General features: G+C 38.5%; 1 protein-coding gene across 1 annotated transcript in view; it reads right to left on the minus strand.

The window, feature by feature from the left end:
• Positions 1-11,978, minus strand: part of LOC106867808 (atrial natriuretic peptide receptor 1) — a 900,438-nt gene that overhangs the window by 67,671 nt on the left and 820,789 nt on the right. The window contains exons 13-15 of the mRNA XM_052970159.1: positions 9,839-10,004; positions 8,375-8,530; positions 2,564-2,735 (exon numbers count right to left, since the gene is read on the minus strand). Of these exons, the coding sequence (XP_052826119.1) occupies positions 2,564-2,735; positions 8,375-8,530; positions 9,839-10,004 (494 nt within the window). The remainder of the gene's footprint in view (positions 1-2,563; positions 2,736-8,374; positions 8,531-9,838; positions 10,005-11,978) is intronic.

Consider the following 11,978-nt stretch of genomic DNA (forward strand, 5'->3'; position numbering starts at 1 on the left):
GTATTCTTCGATGTTGTTATTATTATTATTATTATTATTGTTGTTGTTGTTATTGTTGTTCAGGTCACTGCTTGGAATCGAACTCGGAATCTTGGGGTTTGCAGCCCGTGCTCTTAACCACTATGCCATATGCCCACGGGCATATGGCGAAGTGGTTAAGAGCACGGGCTACTAACCCCAGAATTCTGAGTTCGATTCCAAGCAATAATAATAATAATAATAATAATAATGATGATGATAATAATAATAATAATTTCAGATCTCACTGTTCACTGTGCAAATAACAGTTTATTATGATACTTATTCATTTAATGCAAACCCATGGAATACAACTTAGACCTTTTATAGTTTTATTGAGTAATAAACAGGGCTGTAAGAGAGCAAGTTAGCTGCCTATATATGTACACCAAGTCCCCTGTCTGCATATTTACTGCAAACTATTTATCTGTATATCTTCACAAAAGTAGCTATCAGTATATCTACATTGAAATATCTATTTGTCTATTGATACCGAAATATCTTTCAATATCTGCACTAGGGTAGCTATTTATATATCTACACCATAAAAGCTTTCTATCAACATGTGTGCATGTGTGTGTGTGTGCGCCCACACGTGCGTGCATGTATGTATGTGTGTGTTGATTGTTCTGTTTATCCATCTAGCGATCTATGTGTGCTTGTGAAAGCATTTGGTCTTGTGGATAAGGTGTAAGCCTCATGATTGCAAGATTTGGTTTGATTCCTGGACTGGACAGTGTTGTGTTCTTGAGCAAAACACGTCATTTCACATTGCTCAAATCTACTCAGCTGTGAATGAGTATCCCTATGACAGTCTGGTATCCTGTTCAGGGTGACGGTTGTAACCCCAGTCATTTGTATTCCTTGGGAACTGGGTAACTGGCCCCATGAATCCTAAGACTTGAGACAGTAATGTGTCTATGTATGTCTGTATGTATGTGTGTATGTATGTATGTATGTATGTGTGTGCACACGTGTTTGTCTGTCTGTATGCATAGTGTGGGTGTGTGGTGAGAAACTTGCTTCCCAACCACATGGTTCTGGATTGAGTCCTACTGCATGGCACCTTGGGCAATTGTCTTCAACTATAGCTGACCAAAGCCGTGTGGGTGGATTTGCTAGATGGAAACTGAAAGAAGCCCGTCATGTATATATATATATATATCATCATCATCATCATCATCGTTTAACGTCCGCTTTCCATGCTGGCATGGGTTGGACGGTTTGACTGGGGATTGGTGAGCCAGATGGCTGCACCAGGCTCCAGTCTGATCTGGCAGAGTTTCTACAACTGGATGCCCTTCCTAACACTCCAAGAGTGTAGTGGGTGCTTTTACGTGCCGCCAGCATTGCTTGACAACCACTGCTGGTATGTTTATGTCCCTGAAATCTAATGGTTCAGCAAAAGAGACTGATAGAATAAGTGCTAGGCTTACAAGACCTGCGGTTGATTTCAATTAAAGGCTGTACTCCAGTATGGCTGCAGTCAAATGATTGAAATGTGTAAAAGAGTAAAAGAGAATATGTATGTATGTATGTATGTATGTATGTATGTATGTATGTATGTATGTATGTATGTTCTATTTCTCTTTCTAATTTTAGAGTAAATTTTAACCGGTCACCTACTTTGGTAGCAAGGTTGTAAAGGAAAGTATCTTCTTTTAACCATCATCCTTCAAATCTTAAGAAGGTCTTGCAGACTTTTATAGTCCCGGATATTGTGATCATTTGTAGTGTATGAATTAAGGATTTGCATTTTCTCCTCAAGATCCCAAGTTCAGTCATACTTTACTCCAGAAGGGTTGATATGTATCCTGTTACTCCAATAATAATGTGTATGAAGTTGAACGTGAGTCTTGAGTACTGAATTTGCAAACTCCTTATCTATGGTCCATAGATGCCCTCTTTCTCTTGTATTTTGCTAACCACAGCTGATTTCCACAATGGAACATACCTTTTCTTTGTGGTCCTGCACAACAATATCTGGCCAGTTGTGTTTCAACTTGGTGGCTGTTTTAATTTTCTAGTTCTACCAATATCCTTTTGACCCACAGGCTTTAATATGGTCAGCTTCATTTATTTGGATTCCCCTTTGTATGTATGTGTGTGTGTGTGTGTGTGTGTGTGTGTGTGTGTGTGTTTGTATGCATGTATGTATGTATGTTTGTATGTATGTATGTATGTGTGTGTGTGTATATGTATGTATGTATGTATGTATGTATGTGTGTGTGTGTATGTATGTATGTATGTATGTATGTGTGTGTGTATATATGTATGTATGTATGTATGTGTGTGTGTGTGTGTGTGTGTATGTATGTATGTATGTATGTATGTATGTATGTACTCCAAGGTAGCTATCAAAATATTCTTTTCAAACAGCAATGGTATTGTAGTATTGTGGTTGTTTAACCTGCAACTTAACACTTATTGACTAAAATTGAACTTAAGAGCCCATGATCTGTAGTCTAGCACCTTAAATCATAGCTATGAGTTGACAGTAAGAAGTCTTGTGCATAAGATATAAACTAAACTACATAAATCTTACTTGTTCATTTTCTTGATTTGTTGTTTCATGCTCTGCATATCTGGTCTATCATTTGGATCTTCGGACCAGCATTTCTTTATCAAGTTGACAAGATCCTCAGATGGACATTCGGAATAGTCCAATGTTGGTCGGAATGCTGGTTTCAATCCATCTTTTACTTTTTGGTAAATTTCTGAAAGGAAGAAGTTTCACAGTTAGTCAGTCAACTGTAACATTACTACAACCATATGCCATCATCAGAATATACATAATAGTTAGCCAACTGTAATAATGAGCATAAATATGTTGTCACTAAAAAATACTCCAGTTAGTCAGTGAACTGTAGCATTGCTACAGCAATGTATCTTCATCAGAAGAAATATAGTAGCCAGTCAGCTGTAACACTGATCATAAATATGTCATCACCAGAAAATACAGCAGTAAGTCAGTCAACTGTAACATTAGAACAGTGATTCTTAACTGGGGTCCATAAAGCCCCTGAGGGTCTGTATAAGGTTTTTGAAGGCCCATATAACAAAATAGTAAATTAGGAATCTAGAAAAGTATTTTAAGGTCACCTGAAAAAATTTTGCATTAGATGTATGTAATTGGTATGTATTGCAAGAAACAGCTAGGTTTTTATTTTCAATTATTTCCATAGTTGACCTTACACAAGTTAATGTGTGAAAAACAAAATAGGAATTTTTAAAGAAGTTTCTATGAAACTAGTTTTTAAACATCAAATGACTATGGGGATCCACCAGAATGAAATAGTAATCAAAGGGGTCCATAGATAAAAAGAGTGGCTGTGTGGTAAGTAGCTTGTTTTACCAGCTACATGGTTCTGGGTTCATTCCTACTGCATGGCACTTTGGGCAAGTGTCTTCTAGTATAGCCTTGGGCTGACCAAAGCTTTGTGAGTGGATTTGGTAGACGGAAACTGAAAGAAGCCTGTCGTATATATGTATATATATATATGTATGTGTGTGTATGTGCTTGTGTGTCTGTGTTTTTCCCCCCAACATCGCTTGACAACCGATGCTGGTGTGTTTATGTCCCCGTAACTTAGCGGTTCAGCAAAAGAGACCGATAGAATAAGTACTAGGCTTCCAAAGAATAAGTCCTTGGGTCGATTTGCTTGACTAAAGGCGGTGCTCCAGCATGGCCGCAGTCAAATGACTGAAACAAGTAAAAGAGTAAAAGAGTAAAGAGTAACCCCTGCATTAGAACATCAGTGTGTCATTATCAGAAAAAGTACCATAGTAGTCTGTCAACTGTACAAATGTGACAGCAATGTGTCATCACTAGTAGAGATACCACAGTAGTCAGTCAACTGTAACTTTAGGACATTAGCATATCATTACATGAGTCAGACAACTGGCATATCATCAACCTGCCATTGTAGTACAAATAAGTGGGCTGCACAAAACATAACACATCATCAGGCAGGTGGCACTGTTAAAAGGAATTCAAGGTAATTTTACATTGGCATGCAATTTAGAGTGTCCTGCAGGTTTCAGTTTGCCATGATTGTTCTACCCGCCAGAAATAACAATCTAATCTCAGATCACAATAACTATCTTGGACAATGTAGTCATTAACAAAACAGTTCTACTTGCCAAAATAATCACAAGATAAAAGTGGTTTCAAATTTTGGCACAAGGCCAGTAATAATTTCATTTTGAGGTGGTGGTGGTGATGGGGTAAGTCAATTACATCGAATCCAAAAGGATAAAAGGCAAAGTTGGCTGTGGCAGAATTTGAACTCTGAAAGGTGGCGAGCTGGCAGAAACGTTAGCACGCCGGGTGAAATGCTTAATAGTATTTCGCCTGTCGTTACATTCTGGGTTCAAATTCCACCGAGGTCGACTTTGCCTTTCATCCTTTCGGGGTCGATAAATTAAGTACCAGTTATGCACTGGGGATGATGTAATCGACTTAATCCCTTTGTCTGTCCTTGTTTGTCCCCTCTATGTTTAGCCCCTTGTGGGCAAAAAAAAAAAATAGAAATTTGAACTATGAACGTAAAGGCAGATGAAATGCCGCTAATAATTTTGCGTTGCATGCCAATGATTCTACCAGCTTGACGCCTTAATAATTAAAATGATATAAGTTTCAAATTTTGGAACAAAGCCAGCAATTTGGGGGTAACTCAATTACATCAACGCTGGTCCTTAACCTGTGCTCATTTTATCGACCCTGAAAGGATGAAAGGTTAAGTTGACCTCGGTGAAATTTGCACTTAGAACATAAGGATGGACAAAATGATCTTAAGTATTTTGCCCAGCATGCTGATAATTCTGCCAGCTTGCCACCTTTCCAAATATTGGCACAAGGCCAGCAAGTTTAGCAGAGTGTCTAAGTTGATTATATCGATCCCAGTGCTGGACATAATTTATTGACTGTGAAAGGATGAAAGGATGAAAGGCAAAGAGAAATCGGCTGGCTAATTCGTACATTACAAGTCCAATCTGTGAGTGGAACAGTAAAAATATGCGATATTTTCTCAAGTTCCAAATGTGAATTTGTCTGTTAACTACATCCCAAAGATAGAGCCTTGTATCTTTGTTGGAAACTGGCTCCCTTATCAGTGGAAGATTTATAATAATTAAAAAATAGAAGAGACATACATACATACATACATACATACATACATACGTACGTACGTACATACATACATACATACATACATATACACTGCAGGTGCATGGACTGAGTGATGCGTTGTATTCTTGAGCAAAACACTGCATTTCATGTTCCTCTAGTTTACTCAGTCAGCAAATGGGATTAATCCTATGACGGACTGGCATCCCATCCAGGGGTAAGAGGAATATATAGACCACAGAACCTGGAATACTGGCCACATAAATTAATGGCTTAAGAAGGACCTTTAGTCAATCCCCTTTTTTTAAAAATACATACATGACGGTTTCCGTCCACCAAATTCATTCACAAGACAGTGGTCGGCCCTAGGCCATAGCAGAAGGCATTTGCCCAATGTGCAGAGCAGTGAGACTGAACCCAAAACTTTGGGATTGCAAAGTGAGCTTCTTAACGACACCACTGTGTTAATATCTTTCTATTCATGTTTCTGTCTCGCCACTTATTTATTCCTTGTCACTGTTTAAATGTTCCCTGTATTAAGTATGTTGACACAAACTTAAATAATTGTCTGTCTTACAATCTAATTATTTCTCTCCATTTAATATGTTTCCAATTAAAAATGTTGATTTAATTTCTCTCTTTAGATAACTTTCCATTGACAATCCCATTATCTCTCATTATTTATACATTTGTGTTTGTAATCCGCTAGGTAGATATTTAAAATATATCCACAATAAACATTTAGAACAGATATCCCAAAAGACGTCGAACCTACAAGTTCAATCTAAAATTTCGATAACAATGTAAGGGAAATAACTCTTGCTTATACTTGGATGTTACTTCCAAGAAGTTAATCATTTCGCAATGACTTATGTTTCTATTGGTAAATCTGTGTGTGTGTGTGTGTGTGTGTGTGTGTGTGAAGTGTGTGTATGTTTCTGTGCTCGCATCTGTATGTATATCTATGTGTGTGCGTGTGTTCATACATAGACCTGTACACACGCATATGTGAAGACCTGATCATGAGGATAATTTTGATGAAAGGCTTTCCAACTGTAACTAATTCATCATAATTTTTTAGACTCTACAGTAAGATGGTTGTGCAGAAGTGTAGTACTATGGTAGCTGTGATGTTGTGTGGTAGTGAGCCACTGGTGCGATAGAATCATCGTCACTAAGTGGTGTTGTGTGGAAGTGTCATAATAAAACATTGCCAAGCTAAAGGATACAATACGATGTGGTATCTATCCATACCCTACACCATATTGGAAGTTAATATTGATTTCAAATTTTGGCAAAGTCCACCTCGGTGGAATTTGAACTCAGAGCATAAAGACGGATGAAATGCCGCTAAACATTTTGTCCGGCGTGCTAACGATTTTACCAGCTCACTGCCTTCTAAATAACAGCCAGACGGTGAGCTGACAGAATCGTTATCACACCGGACAAAAATGCTTACCGGCATTTCGTCCATCTTTACGTTCTGAGTTCAAATTCCACCGAAGTCGACTTTGCATTCCATCCTTTCGGAGTTGAACATTAGGGTCGATGTATTGACTTATCAGCTCCCCTAAAATTGCTGGCCCAGTGTTAAAATTAGAAACCAATATTAATGTTATTCAAATCTGCAATATCTAATGCATAAATCTACATTATCTATGATATGGCAAAGCTAATGCCCCATCTTTAAAATCCCGAAGTCATTTCCGTGGATGTCATTGCTTCGTTAATGATCAAAGAGTCACGACTGATACCACACAAGTCACTTTCACTTTGTGCTCTCGTACGCAAAAAAGCCGCTGAAGTGGCGGTATTTCATTTCCGCAGAAAAGTGTGATAAAACAGCCACTGTAACAACAACAATTATACTTGAGTGCTAAGATTCATCATCTACATTGCAGAAGACACCCGCACATTTGCAGTGAAACTTTAGGGTACAGTTGGGTGTACGTATTTTCCAGCATCACAAAGGAGATAGTTTCATTGATTAGGTTTACTCAAGACGAATAGTACGTCCTCCCAGCTGCAAGAAATGCAGTATTTAACAAACCTCCTTTCCTGATTACTCTGATAGAATGGCAAGTTTAGTTGCTGACGACCTGATCATATAATACACACATGCATACGCACGCATACACGCACACACGCACGCACACAAACACACTCGCATACATGGACTCTCATACACATGCACAAATTTAAACACATATGCATGTATGTATGCATGGGAGGCCCCTCTGTAGTCACAACATCTCTCTAGGAGAGGGAAACCGAGGGAAAATCTGCGATACTGATAATATTCGATGAGGTAGACTAGTTCTTCTTATCCATTCTATATTTAAGAGATGAGGAATTATGTACATTATTTATATTATTTACATTTGACGGATAATTGTTCTCATCTTGTTTGTTGTTAACACAACGTTTCGGCTGATATACCCTCCAGCCTTCATCAGGTGTCTTGGGGAAATTTAGAACCTGAGTTATCATTCCTAAGGTATTCTTCGATGTTCTTCTTCTTCTTCTTCTTATTATTATTATTCAGGTCACTGCTTGGAATTGAACTCGGAATTTTGGGGTTATGAGCCCGCGCTCTTAACCACTACGCCATATACCCGTTGTAATAATAATAATATCGAAAAATACCTCAGGAATGAGAACCCAGGTTCGAAATTTCCCCAAGATACCTGATGAAGGCTGGAGGGTATATCAGCCGAAATGTTGTGGTAAGAAACAAGATGAGGACAAATGTCCATCAAATTTAAATAATGTAAATAATGTTATGTTGTCCATGTTCAGAGAGTGGGATTGGATTGGTGCAAATCCTTTCCCCCACTATAAAAGAATCATCATGCCCAGGTATCGCTTGGAAAAAGTAAGACCAATCTAAAGGATGGCTGGTTGTAGCCCTCTTATTTGTGGGACTTTCGACACGAGTTTGCAGTCATCAAGTATGTATGTATGTATGTATGTATGTATGTACACACGTTATCATTCTCCATACGCTCTATGGTGCAACACTACAAATACAATGTAATACCAGACTTCCTGTAGTCAAAATCGTGTCCTTTCTATTAATATATTTTTAACTTTTAAGGCACTATTCAATTTCTATATCTTTTCGCATATATTTTATGTTCCTTACCTCCTCTCCGTCCCACAACTCTTACAGTTTATAGACAACAAAGTAATATTTCAAGAGACATATACAAATATCTTCGTGCTCACCTTGAGCGCTTAAATCCACGCCATTGAGATAGAAGACTCCGTTCCGATAGATTATCTCCTGACACATAATAGAGAAGCTGTACACATCACTTTTCTGTGATCCTCCTTCCGGCGGATTATGGAGACGAAGCAATTCGGGCGAAGTCCAGAGCTTACCTAAAATTAGAAACACAACATGTTATATATAAACAAAGAAACAAAACACACACACACACACACACACACACACACACACACACACACACACACACACATCTGTATCTCCATGCTTCTAATTTGTCAGACAGTAAAATCAATTACATTAGAAATATCAGGTAAACTAGTATAAGCAGAGTTATGTCCCTTACTATAGTGACTGCCTGTTGTAGTCAGTGTTTCCACCATTGCGCCGTTCATGTAATTGTAATTCTATATTTGTGTGTGAATGTATGTATGTATGTATGTATGTATGTATGTATTCATTTTATCTAGTTTCATTTCATAAGCTGTGGCCATGCTGGAGCACCGCCATGTATGTATGAATGAATGACGGAATGTGTGGACAAGCCGAAACTTCCAAGTCACTATTAACCTTTTCCTCTTTAATAATAATAATAATAATAATAATAATAATAATAATAATAATATTTCAAATTTTTGCCACAAGGGCTGCTTGGGGGAGGGTATTAAGTCGATTACATCGACGTCAGTGCGTAACTGGTACTTATTTAATCGAGCCCGAAAGGATGACAGGCAAAGTCGACCGCGACGGAATTTGAACTCAGAACGTAGCGGCAGACGAAATACCACTAAGCATTTCGCCCGGCGTGCTAACGATTCTGCCAGGTCGCCGCTTTAAAAAAAAAAAAAAAAAAAAAAAAAAAAAAATAGTAGCCCAAAATCAATGCCTACCTACAAGGAGCTACCAAGTCAACATTAAAGAACGGCAGCAGCCCAACATGTCGTGTATGTCAACAAAATGAAACCATCGATCATGTTGTCTCTATGTGCAATTTTCTTGCGCCTACAGAGTATCTCAACAGGCATGATAAAGCAGCAGAGTATATTCACTGGGTAGTTTCCAAAGATTTGGACCTGCCCATGATAAAAACTGGGGGGAACACAAACCACCCCCACCAGTGTTTGAAAATTCTAACTGGGCCTCACCTGCGAGGTCATGTGCTGTTTATCTTGAGATGAGATCACCATGTCGCTCATGTATAGTTGTGCTACATGTGCCTAGTGTACCCTTATCGGATGGGTAATCATGATGTGTATGTTGAGCTTCGTATATTTGTACCCCTGTGTTACTTTGATGACGTGCACTGCTCACACACTCGCTCAATAATAATAATGATAATAATAATAATAATAATAATAATAATAATAATAATAATAATAATAATAACAATGATGATGATGATGTGATACCAACAAAGAACCAACTATAAAGTAAAATTTTAAGAGAGAAGAGAATGTTCTTACGGTGATAGTAAGCAAATGTATTTTCTTCTTCCAGATCAGGGTTCCCTCTCAGAGAATGTAAACCAAAATCTGTAATCTTTAAAACAAACCGACTGTCCACAACACAATTTGAACTCTTCAAGTTTCCATGACTTTTTATTTCACTGCCGTGAAGATAGGCTAAGCCCTGGAGGGAAAGAGAGACAGAAAGAAACATTGGAAATATTTCATTAGTTTGAAATTTAAAAAATAGCGAAAACACAAGAAAAAGAATTCTTATAGAGGTATAAAACCAACTTTCCGAAACCTTTGGTTCCAAAGCCATTCTAGGTTACTGAACCAGAGTTCGTCATCTTGGTCAACAAAGTCTAAATCAAACAAACATTGATTTCAAATTTTGGCACAAGGCCGGTAATTTTGGGGGAGGGTGTAAGTCAGTTGTTTATTTTATCGACCTCGAAAAGCTGAAAGGCAAAGTTGGCTTCGGCGTAATTTGAACTGAAGGACACAACTCGTCGCTGGAAATCCAACTGACGACCTTATTATCGTGAGCCGAATACTGTAACCACTAAGCCACGCGCCTTCACACAACAGGAATAAAAATAGGTTCAAATTTTGACACAAGACCAGTAATTATAAGGGGAGGGGATAAGTCGATTACATCGACCCCAATGCTCAACTGGTACTGAAAGGATGAAAGGTAAAATTAACCTCAACGGAAAAGGTATGGAAGGACGAAATGTTGCTATGCATTTTACCCGGCGTGCTAACGTTTCTGTCAGCTCACCGCCTTAAATTAAACAAATATTATTGTTGTTGGCTGCGTCTCGTGTTTCCGAGCTTGCAATCCAGTTCATTTTCCTGGGTGTTTGAACCACAGATGGCTCCGCAATCCAAGGGTTGCATGAAACATAGGGGGACATTGTGGACAAGGGATAGAAGGGGTTGGTTTGGGAAGGAGAAGGCGCTGCTTTCTCTCTTGTCTCTTGAGTCCAGCTCTTGTGACTCGGGCTTTCTCGAAGTCTGCTGAACCCCGTTTTGATGGTGTGTCACCAGAGGGGTCTGTTTGCCGAGATATCCTTCCAGTGTGCGGGGTCGATGTTGGTGCTTTTCAAGGTTGATTTGAGTTGGTCCTTGTACCGCCTCAAGGAGGCTTCACGAGGACATTTTCCTTCAGCCAGTTCACCGTAGAGACAGATCTTAGGAAGGCGGTGTTCATTCATCCGACGGACGTGACCTGACAATCGGAGACGATGTTCAATGATCAAGGCTTCGATGCTCAGGAGACCTGATCTTTCAAGCACAGAGTTATTAATTAACTAATTAAATGGAATACAGGTACATGTATATATCTTTTATCTTTTACTTGTTTCAGTCTTTTGACTGCGGCCAAGCTAGAGCACCGCCTTGGAGAGTTTTAGTCAGACAAATCGATCTCGGGACTTATCATTTTTTAAAAACCTAGTACTTATTCTATCAGACCTCTTTTGTCGAACCGCTAAGTTACGGGGAAGTAAACACACCAACACCATTGTGTGGTGGGCGACAAACACAGACAGAAGAAACTCCCTCATATATATATATAATCCAAGAGAGTTAGGGGTTGAGGATTCATAGTAACAAGTGCATAAATTTATATAAACGTCATGAAGTGGTTTGGACCTGGGCGAGGTTTTTAGTAGGATTTGAAACTACGTCTCAATCAAATAACACCGATAACTTATATAGCTGCACCAACAGACTGAATTGTGACAGGAATATTACAGCATAAATAATAAATATTGTGCGGAAAAGAGATGAAGAGTCTTGTCCAAGGGCAGTTCATAATGTTAGTATAATGCGGAATTTAAATTACTTAAAATGATTGCCAAATTATTGTTCATAATTCGTCATAAACGTGTTTCCGTGAAGCCTAAAACTAATTTGAAATCGAAAATTGAAAAATAAAGTAGTGTCATTTATGCCTTTCCCAACGAGATATTAAATATCCCCCGGAAATATTTATTACCTATAAGACCTGTCTGGATATAGAGCGTAATATCTTTAGCTACTACTTGACTAAATTTGGAAAGAGTTATTTCCCTTGCTACGTTAAGTCGTGCAACAGCGTCTCTAAATAACTATCTCAGTGTGTGCATATGTGTAGGTTTATATAATGGCT

Source organism: Octopus bimaculoides, chromosome 8, assembly GCF_001194135.2.
Source record: "Octopus bimaculoides isolate UCB-OBI-ISO-001 chromosome 8, ASM119413v2, whole genome shotgun sequence".
NCBI lineage: Eukaryota > Metazoa > Mollusca > Cephalopoda > Octopoda > Octopodidae > Octopus > Octopus bimaculoides.